The 17,330-nt window shown below is 41.6% G+C and overlaps 1 protein-coding gene across 1 annotated transcript in view; it reads left to right on the top strand.

The window, feature by feature from the left end:
* Window positions 1–17,038, top strand: part of IGFBP4 (insulin like growth factor binding protein 4) — a 324,466-nt gene extending 307,428 nt beyond the window's left edge. The window contains exon 4 of the mRNA XM_078645512.1: window positions 11,532–17,038. Within this exon, the coding sequence (XP_078501638.1) occupies window positions 11,532–11,666 (135 nt within the window). The 3' untranslated portion in view covers window positions 11,667–17,038. The remainder of the gene's footprint in view (window positions 1–11,531) is intronic.
* Window positions 17,039–17,330: the final 292 nt, after the last annotated feature.

Here is a 17,330-nt window from a genome sequence, read left to right as displayed (position 1 = left end):
GCATTGCCCTCTTCTTCTCCTGCATAGTTCACGAGCAACAGGATATTTCTGCACTTATTTTCACCTCCTCACTTAGTGGGTATTGTATGGTTGTCCGGACTTTATAGCATAGTGATTTATTGATGCTGCTATATGAGTGCACATGTCATTACTACATCTTGCATGTTTAATCTGTCACAATTTTTATTTGTCATACCAGGCACAGTACTCACTATAACTCGGCAAACGTCACCTATAGCAACAATTGTGTCCAGAATTTTTTTTATTATACAATGTCTGACATACAATAAGTATTTTACGATTTGATCAAGTCAGGCTCTTGCCACTAATGATCCATACAGCTTGACGATTTATTAGGTTCATCGTTACAATCGGTAACAGTCCAGTCACCACATAAGCAATAGCATTTGTAACTTTATTGGTGATTGGAACAACACAGTTCACTCCTGATGCGGGCAGCCTCACTTGGGGCGGGACCTTAGAAACTAACGATCACATGATCGAGAGGTTACGCAAGAGGCAACAACGTGATCTGTCGGTATCGGATTTCTAAAACATTCATGTTACTTTATTTATGAGTCATGGGGAAGATCACCATTCCGTGTTACAATCTTTCCATGCTGCTAAAACTGAACATTATACACATTGGTATTTGACACATGTTCGTACGCCTGCTATCTGTATTTATTTTCGTTGTGTATGTTCACTGTGTTTAGTTTTGACATTACAATAAGCACAAGAAATGTGAGTACGCCTGCTATCTGTATTTATTTTCGTTGTGTATGTTCACTGTGTTTAGTTTTGACATTACAATAAGCACAAGAAATGTGACACAAGTGATTCCAATGTGTTATTTCAATACTTACATGTTTTTTGTACCATGGCCGCATCTTTCTCGGGAAACAACATGTCAGTCCCATTTTACTTTCCATGTTATGTCCGGACATTGAGAACTACAAATACGAGGTGTTTGTTTTGCACTATCACATGACCAAGTCACTCCGTGTGGTGAAACGCGTTGTGATTACATTTCCATCGACTGTTCCTTGGACTGGTTGTGTCGTTTGTTCTGAGAGCGTGCTGAATCTTGTACAAAGTTTGGAATATATATATATATATATATATATATATATATATATATATATTTACAAGAAACTAAATCCGGTGAAACAGATTGCTCGAGCTCACACGATCAATTTCAGCAGGTACGTTTATTCGATTTGCAGACAAGGACAAATATATATAAATATTCACTGAAAAAAACATAGGTTTCAGGGATGTTATAGTTAGTTGAACATTTCACTTGTACAAAACCATAGAAATTCCCCCATTATAGTTAGTTCAGCTAACTATAACTCGAGTCCCGCAATGCACTGCTGATGACGTCACATATTACATGGCCAGTGACATCACTGATGACATCTCAAATGACATCACTATTGACATCATCCAGTGAATGTGTGTTTCTATAAAGTTTAAATATGTATTATATATATATATATATATATATATATATATATATGCCAAGGTGTATTTAAGAATGAGTGGGTGTATAAGTGTCTGGATGGAGGATTTAGTAGGTGCGTCACTGACTGTTTCAGTGAGTTATTACATATGTCTTATTGAATGCATGGGTTAGTGACTAAACTGTGTGCATGTCTGTATCAGTCTGTCTGCTGTTGTATAAACTCCTCCATGGGTTGGTTAGTAGCTACATGAGTGTCTATATGGGTTATTGATTGGCTGCCAGAGTATTTGTATGGGTGCCTGAGTGTGTGTGTGGGTGCGTGCGTAGGAGGTGTGAGACTCTGTGCATACATGCTTGATTGATTGATTCACTGGCTGTATGGGTTCAATAGTGTATGTGGAAACAGCTGTATGGGTGGGTCAGTGTGTGTATGGGTGTGTTACTGAGTGAATGGATGTCTCATTGGTATATGTCCAAGTAACTACATATGTAAAAGGCATTGTATGTGAGAGTTGGAGTATATAAATGACTATATGTCAGAGTCAGTGATTGTGAGCGGAGCTGTAGAGATATGTACTTGTATCAGTGTTTGTATAAGAGAGTAATTATGTGTTTGTTTCTGTTTGAATGAGTGATCTGATGTGTGTATAACTCTGTAGGTCAGTAAATGGAAGTGTGATTGATTCTTTGCATGACTGACTAGGTGTGTGAGTAACTCAGGATGAGTGCTGGTGTGTGAGTATCTGTGTAGGTGTATGAGTGTACATGATAGTGTTGTATTGATGAGTGACTGCTTGTATGAGTGATTGTATGGGTGAATGAGTAGATGTGTGCGTAGTCCTAAGAACCAGTGAGTAGTCTTTCACCTCCTCTAAAGCTAGCTACCCTTAATACTAGGTCATTACAGAAACACCACCTGGAAATTTTCACCCTTCTACAGGACGAGACCATCGATGTCTTGACACTCACCGAAACCTGGTTGAGTGACACCTCCTCCCCGGACATCATAGCCGCCCTTCCTAGAGGGTACGACATGGTCTGGCATAACCGACCAGAGGGGACTCGAGGCGGGGGTGTAGCAACGATCTTTAAAAATCAGCTTACAGTGACTAAAATCGTAACTGAGACCATAAATGCCGTTGATCTACTGGGGATAAAAATCCCTATGACCAATTCTTGCCTTATCGTCTTAACAGTCTATTGCCCACCCCAAAGCACTTCAACGTTCAACGACCTCTTTTTCCCTATAATATCGGATCTATGCACACGTTACAAAAATATTTTGGTGACGGGTGATTTTAATGTTCACTGGGATAAAAGGGATAACGATTTGTCAGTTCAGAAACTACAGACTTCCATGACTGCTCTTGGATTGGCACAACTCGTGGAAGCTCCAACTCACATAAAAGGCCATATTCTCGATCTTATTTGGTCCTCTATGCCAAAGGCAGTCATCACAAACATTACACCCTGTATCTGGTCGGATCACCACCTACTCATGTGTGACATACCGCCAAACAACTTCCAGGCTAAACTCCCATTAATAACTAAAAAAGTGCGCCAGTGGAAAAAAGTCAACTCTGATACCCTGACCAAAGTGCTGCCTAAATATAAACAGAAACCCATAACTCCATCAAGTGGTACCGATATAGATTTAAATTATGACATGATAACAACTGCCCTCAAGCAATCAATTGATGAGATAGCCCCCGAGAAAACACAAAAAATTAAGGGTGCAGAAAAAGGAGCCCCTTGGTTTACCCAAAGCTTACGAGACCAAAAAAGAAAGCTCCGCCATCTTGAAAGATGCTGGAGGAAATCCAAAAAGGACACTGACAGGGAATTATACAGAACATCGTTTCAACTGTATAAAAAACATATCGTATCAGCTAAGAAGGATTATTACGAAACACGCATGAACAACGCTATAAATATCCAGAAAGAAACATTCCAAATACTGAAAGAGCTAAGCAAGAAGGAGGAAAAGGCAGACACATTGATTGACTGTGACACCTTCCAAGGATATTTCCTTGAAAAAGTAGCGACTATATTGTCAGATATCAAGAAGGATAATCCAGCTATACATACCGTGCCACTGCCCCCTTTAAACGCCCCAATCACTATCATCACTAGATTTCCTGAAATTGACTTTACCACCCTTAGACAACTAGTAGCATCCACCAAGTCAGGCTCCCCCGCCGATCCCTGCCCACCCGATATTTTTCGACTAGCAATCCCGATCCTAGAGGACCAGATCTTAGAACTTTTAAACATCTCACTAGCTACTGGATCACTACCATCTACCTTTAAAGAGGCACGCGTCAGACCCCTGATAAAGAAACCTGGGGCAGATCCAACTAGCCTGAAGAACTACAGGCCAATTTCCCAGTTGCCATTTTTATCAAAAATACTAGAACAGCACGTGCTAAGATCCCTGTCACCCCTTCTGGAATCTCACCATCTTCTCCAGGAGCGGCAAGCTGGGTTCCGTGCCCACCATAGCACGGAACTAGTAATGCTGTCAGTACTGGATGAGCTCAGATGCATGGCTGACAGTAAAAAGCCAAGCGCCCTGATATTATTAGATCTTTCAGCGGCGTTTGATACTGTCAGCCATGCACTGCTCCTGGACAGACTAGCTAGGTCCGGGATAAGAGAACAAGCTCTCCAATGGCTAACAGCCTTTCTATCAGGGAGGACGCAGAGGATCCAGATAGCAGATCAGGTCTCCGACGTGGGCGCCTTAGTTTGTGGAGTCCCGCAAGGGTCCGCGCTCTCTCCACTTTTATTTAATTTATACCTACAGCCATTAATAGAATCCCTGGCAAACATGGGCTGTAAAGTATTTAACTATGCCGATGATACTCAGCTGCTGCTGAGTATCGACAATACAACTTCGGCTCAGTCCATGGCCCAAGATATACTACGGTTCACAGTAAATTGGATGTCGTCCAACTTACTAAAAATTAATTCAGACAAAACGGAAGTTCTGGTAGTTTCAACCTCCACTTCCCCCTGGAATAATTTGTTCTGGCCACAAGAACTTGGACCCACCCCAAAACCGTGTCCCAGTGTAAAGAGCCTTGGAATGAAAATCGATCAGGAACTCTCGATGGCCAACCAAGTGTCCGCAGTGGTTGGCTCCTGTACTAACCTGATCAGGCAACTACGTAAGCTCGTCCCCCTACTCTCAAGGAATATGCTCCGGACCATTGTCTCAGCCACAATAGTGTCCAGAATCGACTACGGCAACGCACTATACCTAGGCCTCCCAAAAAACTCCATTAATCGTCTTCAGGTCATCTTGAATGACGCAGCTCGTTTGATATTTGGAGTACCGAGACGGACCCACGCCTCTCCCCTTCTTTATAGGCTACATTGGCTCCCTATGAAACAAAGAGTCGAATTTAAGAGCATGTGTATTTGCCATAAAGCAATCCATGGACATGCGCCAGCCTATATAAAAGAGAGGCTTGAAGTATATGAACCTAAGCGCGCCCTGCGATCCTCCGACTCCTTCCTGCTATCCTGTCCACGTTTCAAACTGACAACAAAAGGAGGTAGATCTTTCTCAGTCCAAGCCCCCACCATCTGGAACAAGCTACCGGAGGTGCTTCGCAGAGAACCCAACCTTCTCCGCTTCAGGAAAACCTTGAAAACTTTACTCTTCAAAGATGCGTTTACATCCCCGTAGTCAGGTTGCTATCTCTATATTTCATCTTGTTTCTTGTTGCTGGACTCGGTCAGAAGCGCTTTGAGACCTGTCGGTGAGTTGGCGCGATACAAAACCCAGTTACAAATTACAAATATGTAGTAAGTGGTATTGGTGTGTCTATGGTTTCAAAAATAGTATTCTGTATTTTGGAGTGGGTGTATCAAAGGTTATATTAGGGTGTGAGGATGTGCATCAGATTATCACGTGGATGATGTAATCAGTGATGTCATTTGAGATGTCATCAGTGATGTCATCAGTGATGTCACTGACCATGTCATGAATGATGTAATATGTGACGTCATCAGCAGAGCATTGCGGGGGCGCGAGTTATAGTTAGCTGAACTAACTATAACGGGGGAATTCCAATGGTTTTGTACGAGTGAAATGTCCAACTAACTCTAACGTCCTTGAAACCTATGTTTTTTCCAGTGAATTTCTAAGGTTTTTTAAATGTTAATTTTCTAACTATAACGTGCCTGACACCTATGGTTTTTCAGTGAATTTCAATGGTTTTTTAAATGCTAATTTCTAAGTATGCCTACAAAGGTAGGACATGTGAAGAAAGAGGAAGAAAATCGCAGAAAGAAGCAAGACAAATGCTGAAAGAGTCAGCAGAAGTCCAAAAGACAAACAAAAGTGCAGGAAGAAGCAAGAGATGTGCAGAAAGAACCAACAGAGGAGCAGAAAGTCCTCCTGTGCCCCCAACTTTTTACTGACAGGTACTGGTGGTAACTGACTCCGACTAACCAGTGCTATGGTAAAAGACACCTAGAATACAGTGAAAACACCTACTTACACTAGGGAACACTATGCGTTGGGGTACCCCTGTGATTAGCATGACCCCCTCTGTATTTGCCATGAGTTAGTGCCTGGGTCATTGCAAAAGTACATGGGTACTGAGTGGATGAATAGAGTACTGCAAGGAGAGTGCATGGTGAATTTATAAGTGCTTGGGTTTTGGCGGAATGATTGGATAAGTACATGGTGCTGGCTGGGTGATTGGAGGAGTGCATGGGTAGTGATAAGGAGATGGATGGATTGCATCAGAAGTGCTCAGGGGATAGTAGCAGTGCATGTGTTAGTGCCTGGGTCTTTGCATGAGTACATGGGTAGTGACTGGATGATTAGATTGCTGCAAGGACAGTGCATGGTGATTTTATAACTCCACAGGGTGCGTTTTCAGAGAGTTGCTGGGAGGAGCAGGGCCTCCAGCACGATGCCGATCTTTTTTTTTTATTTTCATTTTTTAGAAGGCGGGCTGTGTGCCCCCCTACTTTTTTCTTTTTTGGGGCCCTGGGGACCCCATCCCCCAGGGCCTGAGCCCTTTAAAACAAAAAAAAAATCTAAACGGAAGGAGGCCGCGTGGGCCCCCTCCTGTGGCCAATTTCGGCCCGGGGACCCAATTCCCCAGGGCATGGCCACACTTTTCTTTTTACTCAAGGAGACGGCTACGAGGCCCCCCTCCTGAGGCCTCTATTGGCCCCGGGGACCCCATCCCCCGGGGCCGGCCTATATTATTTATTTTTTTCGGGGGGGGGGGGGCCGCGAGGACCTCTCCCGGGCAAATTCTGGCCCCGGAGACCCCATCCCCCGGGGCCGGCCCTATCCGTTGGGGACCATGGGGGGAGCCCCAATGCCACCACGATCCCGCCGGCTCCCCGCCTTCTTGCTTTTCCACACGGGGAGCTGCTGACATGCAGCTCCCCATATGGAAAAGCAATCTGGTTTGGATTTTGGAAGCGAGAACAGGAAACCTGCTCTTGTTTCCAAAATCCAAAACAGTGTTTGCTATGGCAGGACGGGGGCCGCATGGCTCCCGTCCTGCCATAGCAAACAGCAGTGTCCCGGGGGTGGGTACCCCGGGACACTGCAGGAGCTGGCCCTGGGGTTGGCGGTCCCCAGGGCCATCACGGGCTCCAGGAGGTAGCCGTGTGGCCCCCCTCCCTATGTGGTTAAGCCTCGGGAGGTGGTGGTCCCTGAGATGTGTGGGGGGGCTTGAGCCTCCCACACAGGATTATTTTTTATTTAAAAAACTAGCCCCAGGGGGTGGTGGTCCCCGGGGCTGCTGGAGGGCCGAGTGCCCCCGTGCATCATTTTAACCAAGCCCTGGGGTTTGGCGGTCCTAGGGGCCACCGCATATATGTTTTGCAAATGCCTGCAGGACCAGGCCCACCCGGGGACCTCAATTAAATGAAGCGCGGGAGCCCTTGCTTCATTTTTTTTAAATGTTGTCTGGATTCGCGACCCCAGCACGAATTCGACCGATTATTTTCTATTTAAATGCTATTTTTGACCCTGGGGTTCTTGTGGGACCCCCCTGAGCAGGCCTAGGGGGTCAGGGTGTTTCTACCGTGCCCCCTTTTCTTTTTTTTCACCTTTATTTTTCTATTTTCTTGTGACTCGGTTCTACCGATTCACAAGATGGCTGCCAACACTGGTTTGGAGTGTTGGCAGCCAATTAAAATGAAGCTTGTGATCGGGAGGGTTCGCGGATCCACCGCACCCCTAGATATCGATATATATTTTTTCAATTTGTCAGCAACTACTGAACGGATTTACACTATTTTTAAAAAGGTCGCTTTCTGAGCCCAGCAAATTTCGTGTAATTCCGTTTAGAAGTTCGGGCTGTAGCCTTGGCTAAAGTTTCCTATGGGAAATTGATTTTCTTACTCTTATTTTTTTTCATTTCTCAGCAACTACTGAACGGATTGAAACCATTTGAAAAAAAGGTCGCTTTCTGAACCAAGAGCTACCTTTTTGCCAAATTTTGTGTAATTCCGTTCAGCAGTTCGGGCTGTAGCCTTGGCTAAAATTTCATATGGAAATGAACATGGAGAAAACACTTTTTGGGACCCCCCTTTTTTCTCAGCCCCCACTTGACAAATCACCCCCAAACTTTCAGGATAGGAGCTGATCTGGATAGACCTTTTTTTGGAGAATTTCGTAAAGATTTTTTAAACGGTGCCAAAGTTATTGTCAAAACAAAAAACGCCTTTTCAATAGAAACGAGGTCCTAACTATAACTACCTACTGGTGATCGACAGTAGGTGATATATATATATATACACACACACACACACACACACATATAACTGGTAAGGTAACATTTTAATAATCAAAAGCCATGACTTAGAATGTTACTATAAGAAGTGTTTTATTCATTACTACAAAATTATGGGATTGCGACCACAAAGGGTACATCTGGCCCTGATTTCTTCTAAAGCTACTATATAGTAAACATTTTTGTTACGTGACTGAAGAGCAGCATCTGCTAGTAACACAACTGTGATCAGTCATTTACTGTTAAGTCAAGTTTACAGTTTGAGGATGTGGATATATATTCAAATACATTTATGTGTAGCAAATGATCAGAAAAAATGTTATCAAAACCACACAGTATTTTAATTATGAGATAGCACAGAGTCAAACAAATACAGATTAGATACTCAGGCCAGCAAGCAAAGTCACAAATGTTGTACCAAAAGACACTTGACTGAACTACTGAGAACAATTTCCTCCTAAAAGCACAAGCTTTTTTTGGGAAAGTTTATTTTACCCTGCATAATATTTGGATGCTAACGAGTATGGTCCAATCCGTGCTATTTTTCGATGGAGTTTGTAACTCGACAGTTTTACTCAGAGAAGTCCTCTTAGTAAAACTGCAGCGCAAAGGTCTAACAAAATACCTCTTGAGAGGATCTCAGTTAGTCTACCGATAAACTTGTGTGGCAGTCCATTCAATGGATGAGTTCCAAGCTTTTAAGAAATCCATCAAGAATGGCTACTTTGTTATTCAATACTTATAGCACTGACTTGATAAAGTACCTAGACAAAGGATTAATAACTCCTCTTCGATGCAATTTGAAAAGCTATTGGGATCATATTATGCCAACAAATTCTGTAATACTCTACCACACTACCCTGCTCGCTGCTTGAGGTGTGTTGTAAGGTTAACCAGCTTAGAGTAAATTGTGCAAAAACAAACGTTCTGGTATATAGGCAAAGGAATATGTCAGGTGTGTGTTATTTCCGAATGATGATTGGTGACAAGCTGTTTTGGTGGCCAGTATTGAGCACCAAAAAGTAAAGAATTCAATCAACAATATCTCATTATCGTTAGCCATAAATATTTGAGGGTGGTCTTTCAAGTTGACCCACTCATTACATTGCTAGGATTATTTCCATAGGTGCATCGATCAGATGGTTTCAAATTGACAGAGATTTAAACCATCTTGGAGATTGCTTATTTGAATAGTCAATAGTTGTAATTCTCTGCTTTTTGCTACACGTTTAGCTTAAACGTTATCCTAATTTGTGTAGTCATCACCCTAATTTGCGTTAGTACATATGATAAACTGCATGTTATGGCTAACTTAGAGCTACACAGAAATATATCTAGATGACCAAAAATTATTAGATTGTGCCCATGTCTCGATATGATATTTTTCTATCCTTGTCTCACCTGGCCTTTCTCTGTGATTGGCTTGCTGGTCTAAAATGCAATGCTTATACTCCTCCCACCGTGACAAGGATTTCTTCAGTATTGCCAATGAAAATAATACGTGACTGTTCATATGCCTTCTATAGCTGCTTTTATCAGGTCCATTTCCATTTTAACTTTCATAGCAAGGTGATGGTTATTCCTTTTTAACCTTGTATTGTGGAGTTCCAAACCTATTGTGGAACATTTCTAGCCAATAAAAAATATCATTTTTATAATCACAGTTATAATATTGAAACTGCTTTCTCTCGCTTTGGTTCAAATATTTTTATGAACATTACGCGGCTTATTGAAATTTTGCCTTTTAGTACTGACAAATATTTATTACAAAAGATACAGAATAAATCCATTTCACAAAATCAGAAGACAACACCAAACAGCTTAATTGTTAACTTCTCAATGAGATTAATTAAAAGGTACTTCTGATGTATCTTACAGACCTCAGGCGTTATCTTTAGGGCTAAAATGCATTTCAGGCTGTTGTTATGTAAAGAGTACACAGATTGTCAGAAAGTGCCAGAATAATCTGAATGTATGTAGTGGTGATCTTGTATTTTTAGTATTTGTGCAAGTTACTAAATCGTTATATAAACGTAATTTCTGGTTATGCAATTTTTCTAATAAAAGGGTATGTGGCATAGATGTTTAGACAAATATTAGTAATCTTAGTTTAGTTTTGTTAGATTTTGTTATAGAATTTGATTGGGTTGAGATGTAAGTGTGTATTTTATTTTGAAAATATATGTAATCCTTTCATTTAAAAGAACTTGGTCTAACCCAGTGTTCTGATCCCAGTCGATAATTGGAGATGCACATATGTTAGGGCACTTCCTGTTTGAGGACATAGAGTACGTAATCACTGCACTATAGTTAACTACTAGGAATAAATAACTAAAACAAATATTCAACAATACATTATTTTAGATGATCCTATTTCCTGAAGTAGGGGTTCTGCCAACAACCTGGTAGTTGAATGATAACATTTCCTTATGGTTTCATTCAGTTTCTGCAGTTCGTCCCAGTTGTTTGATGCTTTCTTAAAAAGGATTTGCCCATGAACATGAAGCGATGCATTCAATGATATTACCTTTGAAACTATCATTTGAATTTAAAGACTTAGGACCTTTTTTCGAGTTTGGCGGATGGGATAACTAGTCAAAACATGGCAGATATCCTATCCATAGTATTACAAGTGCCTTAAGCTATAATGCACCTGTAATATGGCCAATGGCACATCCACCACAATTGTCATGGAGTATCCCACAGCCTCAAACATTAAACAACGCCCTTAGTTTCATTTCTTGAATCTCAAATTGTTGTTTGGAAAGCAGTGAATGTGATGTGTAAGAAGTGCAACGTTGTCTAGTGAAAACTTTAGCCCCAATTCACACAGAGCCTCTGCAGTCATGTCAAAGGTTCCTCACTCGTGGTGGAATCTCCGCACTTGAGTTCTCATTATGGAGGTTCTGTCCGAGTGTTTAACTTCCACCACAACTGCGGACGCTCTTTGTGAATCGGGACCTTTGTTTTTCTTCCTGTAATGCTGTGCACCCGTCCCCCAAATAATCCCTCCCCCAATATTTGTGTTTAATTTTTTCAAGTCAGGGGTGATGGTTTATCAGTATCATAATTGAAAAAGGCCATTGCCTTAGGCAAGGAAGTAATCCTTGTGTAAGTCCAAAAACAGGATTGCAGAGTTAATAGTATCCATCCAGCTATCCACAATTGATCGAAAAGATTGATCATGGAACATCTAAATACTTTGTCGTAGTCATTCTGTGACACATGACCAACTTCCATATTCCTTAAAATACCTCTCAAATTAACCCCGTGCCTTTCCTTCCTAGTGCCACCCAGCCCTAGATGGAAACCGTGGAAAATGCTGGTGTGTGCATCGAGAGACAGGTGAGAAGATCACAGAGGAGCCGAAGGTCATCGGAGATCTGGACTGCCAAATGCTTGTTGAAAGCACCAGGAAATGAGTAGCCAGTCTGGCCCATGTCATTTCATGCAGAACCCAATTGCAAACAAGACTAAGTAAACACAAAATGAAAAAGCAAATACAAAAACAAATCCACTGATGCACCTTGCGGAGCGAGAAGGGCCACTGTGTTCCGCCAATTTCTCCCCCTCCGGCTTGAGGGGGAAGCAAAGGACAAGGCTCACCTTGAAGGCCAAGACATACCTGCTGAAGTCTTTGCTTCTGATTGGGTGTGAACTCAGACCTCACACAGTAAGCTAAGAAAGAAGTATGGTAGGAAGGGGTGACGTGGGGAGATAAGGGAGTGATATGTAGGTGCCAAAAGGTCTGATTATAACTTCTGCACATTGGCCAGCGTGACATGCCAGGGCACAGCTACAAATATAAGCATGGGTTCTCTATTTTTTCCGCATTCAAATAGGACTGTTTTCTGAAATTATTTAACCATCCAAAAATTCCTTTGTATTCAGTATTTCCAGACGACCAAGACACAGCTTATTTTTCCAGAAATTAATTCATATTGCCCATCATTTTCAGATCAATTTATGTCAGCATTCTCTAGTGTCAAGTACTCTCGCCTGCACATCGCTGACTGTTCTGTTATAGTTTTCATATGGAGGATCAGGTTATTTCATCACTTGATTACAATTTCCGGAACAATCATCAAATTTCTGCAAACCCATGACACCACAGACCGGGGCAATGCGTTTATTGAAAACTGTAATAACTACTTTTCACTTTTAAATCAATGTTTTCAAATGACTAAAGAAGCCAGTGTGAGAAGTGATCAGTCCATTTCCAATACACATTTGGTACTCTTTACAGATCAATTTCCATGCATGAAGGGTGCATAGATCGCAGCTGCTGAGTGCACCAGTTCTCTATTGTCAATAGACTGAATAAAGAATCTTCTAAGTGGAGCCTGTTGTTAAATGGAGAAAAGCTTTGAGTAGTACTTTGCGTCTTCTGCTCGGATTCCAAACAATGTACACAATTATTCAACCCACCCTGCTTCTGGGAACGGGGAACCCATATTCAAGATCACTCGACGTGGAAGAAAGAAAAAAGGAACCCGTTGTTCAATTTATGTTAAAAAACTACCAGGAGAGCAGGCATCTGTTGTTGCACTTTTTTTGTTGTAAATTTAGGGTTGCAAAGATGTAAGTGTTTCACGAGTCATGTGATTCTGCTATGACTTCTGAGGATAACCTGGATTGAAAGTTATCAGAAAGAGAATTGGTAGAGGATAAATTCAAGGAAGTAAAGAGGGAGCTGAGGGTGCGGAGATATGGGCAACCAAGTGCTTAGTAGAAAGTGGTTACTTTATTGGTATATGAGAAAGTGCATCTGAATGTAGCTACGCAGGTGTTTTATGCAATTTACCCAATGAAACCAAGTGCATGGCTTTCCTTTAGTTTCTTACCACTGTACTTCCTACAACTTCTACCTGTATTTTGTTTAATTTCCGTGATGCGAACTCCTTAAAGTTAACCCACCTGATTAAATGGATCGGATGGAATGAACCCAATGTATTACTGGGAAAAAGTCTGCAAGAGCGAGGATCTTTAAACAAGATTGGACCTTTCCTCCTGCATAAATTAGTAACAATAGTAAAAGGTAGCTATTTGATAGTCTTTCAATAACACATGAAGTGACACAGAATCTGTGAAACTATTCTTACAATCCTAGGACTAATAGTCCTCAAAGACACCAAAGTTAACCATTTTTAGGCTGTGGTACCCAGAAAGGATAAGCCTCCACAGTTGTTTGCAAGAGAAAGTTGAAACCAGTTCATCTCAGGACTTAAAATGTTCTCCCAAATAGAAAAGTTGCTGCATTCCCATGTATAAACAAAACCATTTTAGCTCCATGTCATCATGGAGCTGCAGTTCAGTCCTATATCACAGGTACCAGACACTCTGCTTTCTAAGGCTTACCGCTGTAAATACAATGGCAGACAAATTAGGGCCAGGATAGTGAAGAAACGGCTTGGAAGTCCATCATGTGAGGACCAGCAAGGTTATCAAATGGATTCTGAGTGTGAGCCATGAACCATGTCAGAAGGAGGGTTTAGTATAGTCCTGTATATTTTTTTTATTCCATCCTAGAGCATCATCGCACTTATGTTTCTGTTACAAATCCACTGAGGTGCAAATCTAAATAACTCCTTGCAATTCTCTCTTTCCAGGCAAAGGCATGAGGAGTTCACAGAAATGTTTATTCTGTTTAATATGTGCCCATCCAGCAGCCCTTGTTGTATACCGCCAGAGGGGAATATTCACCTCTTGGCGTAGAGAGGATACATCACAGATGATACCCACTGTACAAGTCTTATTCATTAGCCATCTGTTCATTATTCCCAGACAATATCATGGGGTGGAAAAATGCAATCCTACACACAAATTCCCTGGCCTGTCTTCCCCACTGAATTCCAAACTCCATTGCCAGACATACAAACACATTTATAGGCTAGAAGGTGAATGTAGCTAGTGTTTTTTCTTGGCCAGCACTCTCATGAGGATGTCATGCTGCTTCGCTGTGGATTCTTAAGAGGCAGACACGGGTAGGGGTTACCTTGGTGGGAAAGGCCCAGGTGCCAAATCTATACCGTTGGTTTAATGGACAAACACATTTTGATGTTAACCATACCTTTTACCTTAAACTACACCCTTTCCAGAGCATTTTTTAAACCCTAACTACTTTCTCATACTACATCCACCATGAAGAAGCCACACCTTTCTCTTCTCCATAACCTCCTAGATCAGGAGTGTCTAAGGTAAGTCAAGATAGGATATCAGCTTGAAATAAATGCACATGTATCTAAACTGAACTCTTTTCCTTTCCTCCTTTTAGCCATACCTTCCTTTAACCAAGTGCTTTCCGGGGTTCCCGAAAACCGAAACTGTATGTCTTCATTTCAACTCATGACTCTTTCTTCCACCAACATAATATCCTAGCATCCTTCATCTTAACTACTAAGTTATTTTTCATGCCCGGTTTCTCCTTTTGTCACTGTTTTCCCACCTTCTTCTGCCACCTCTTTTCCCCTTATCTTTCTTGTTCTGGGTCAACATATGATCATTAAATGTTAAGTCGTGGTTCCCAAAAAAACAGTGCAGGTGGACAACCACCATCTCAAATTTAACACTGATTTAACCGTATACTTTGTAGGCTGCCTACCGCCCTTATTTTAAACATCATTTCTGGACTTTGAATAGGTCTTTCTTCTAAGGATATACACTTCTAGTATTCTTACATGTGCCCTAACCTTCAGGGTACAACACCAGGCTCATAATGCTAAGTCGTTTGTGTTATTTTAGTATTTTGAGCACACTTTCTAGCCCAGTTGAAACGCAGAAAATAACATTATTCTTACAACGTAATTCATAAAAATAACCATTGTTGGTGGCAAACTCTAGGGTCATATTTCCAATGTGGATGTTGGGTGCAGGAATAAACCCCCTAATGTTTCCAATAAGATTGCTGTATTGGCAGCACACAAAATAAATTATTTCCACCACACCCTTTATGTCCCCCTTTCTCCTCAACCCACAACACTGATGCTGGGACACACGGCATTATATTTCTTCAATGCCCCACACAGTGGAGAGAAAAAGAAGAGAGAAAATATTGTGCTAAAGGCTTCAACATTGTATATTGACTTGGTTAGCTTAGCTCTATTTTTTTATTAACTACACTTGACTATTTTAAAAGAAGGTGAAAATCTTAATAACATCAAATGTTAATACATTGATGAGACGTTACCTGTGAAGGGAGGGTGAAGTGACGCTGATAGGGAGTGCAGTGGCATTCCATCTGACAAACGTAATGCAGCGTCCTTCTGCGTCAATGAGTGGGTCACTTCCGTTTTCTTGCACTAAACAAACCACATGCGATGTTCAGAGTTGCGTGGCATCCGGAGACCACACAGGATGCCGTGTCCTGCTAAACCAGGCCTGTTCACCAATATTCTCCTGAAAGCAGAAACGTAGAAAGCCACGTGCCACGGCGTTCCACACATCGCTTGCATACTACTAGGTTTGACTGAAGGCCTCGCTCGGTTTGCCGCTTGGTGCCAGCCGCTGTCACGTGGTCGTCTCGTCCCCATGAGACGAAAAGTTCTACGTCACTTCCCTTCTCAGCGAATTTGAGCTTAATAAAAAAAGGTAATTGCTATATTTAATTTGCTCTGTTATTTAATATTTTACCAATCTATGCGATGCTGATGTTAAAAATACGTTATGGGGCATATATCCTGTAAAGAATATGCATTGAACACCTTTGTGAAAATAGTATACACTTTTTTTGTCTCTTCCTATATATGGAGCACACACATTTCCCCCCTATTTTATATTTAACATGTACATTATCGGAATGACTCTGCAGCAAACTTCTAGTACACCATTCCTGACTTAGTACAGCCCTTGAACGGTGTACTCCTGATTTTTAGCATGTCATCAGTGCACAGTTTTTATAGATTAGATGCCAAGTGCTTCCTGCCGCCCGTGCTGGGTCTTTTTTCAGTATATAATATTTGTCATTCAGTCGCAGTGCATGAAGAGACCTTCCAATAACAGAGAGAGGGGCCATTTCACATTAGATCAGCTCACGCGTGCAGTTGGTATTTATTTCACATGACTCTCTTGAACAATAATTTGTCAAAATATACGTAGATTGTTGAAAGATCCTGCAGGCGTAATGATTGCAGAAAACTGCACCACTGCTGACTTCATTCTTTAGGGGGAGGCTCTTCGCCACTAGTCAAATGCTATTTTGTACATTTTCTGTTTGGCGTCTGACCTCTTCTGTGCATGAAGGATTTTTGCAGCAGAGAAATTATGCAAAAATAAACTGTTATGTAGACATCTAAAAGCGTTAGAATCTGTCATTTAAATTTACACTAGATTTTAAGTGCCTGAGTTCTTGAACATTTCCACCTGCTAAGATTTGCTAAAGGGACAATGTTATTAGGCCACTGCCACGTCTGCGATTCTCCAAGACTCTATTACCCTGGAAGAGAACACAGGCTAAGTTTTGGCAGCCATTTTCCTACCATGATATCTAGACTTCACCGAAGCTTCACTTGATTTGACGGAGCATGTGCTCTACATTCATGATGTGGAAAGCAAAGGGAAGGCATGTCTGTAGACAACTGGAATGGGTGGTGCATAAAGACAGCTTATTTTTTTTAGTGTTTCGCATCTTCATAAAGCCCACAAGAGCTGGCCACTCGTTTCACGCTGCTAGAGTTGATGTCATGCGCAGCATCTTTCTACAATAGGATCTCTGAGTTACACGGGCAACATATATATCGTGAGATAAGCTAAGTAAAATGCCTTGAAATAAGCTAAATAAAAACAACAAACAAGTTTACATGGTGTCTGTTTTATTTCTATTAAAATGAAATGTTTGCAAGAAATTCACCAGCTGAAAATACAAGTACAGTTCAACTGTCAGACATTGTTTCTTCCACAACTCCCACCTAGAAGCAAATCAGTGTTGGTCAATTTCTTATCAACAGGTGTCCCAGAGCCCCTTTAAGCCAGATCTAGAATGAGTCCCCTTCGCAATGTCACCCCTGAAGTTAGTACATTTCTTGAGCCGCACAGTGAGGCATGTCCATTTCTGGAGGCTATCTCATGGCACTGTGTTTTTTGTGGCGGTG

The sequence above is a fragment of the Lissotriton helveticus genome, chromosome 5_1 (genome assembly GCF_964261635.1).
Source record: "Lissotriton helveticus chromosome 5_1, aLisHel1.1, whole genome shotgun sequence".
Classification (NCBI taxonomy): Eukaryota; Metazoa; Chordata; class Amphibia; order Caudata; family Salamandridae; genus Lissotriton; species Lissotriton helveticus.
This window is presented reverse-complemented; position numbering and strand designations above follow the sequence as displayed.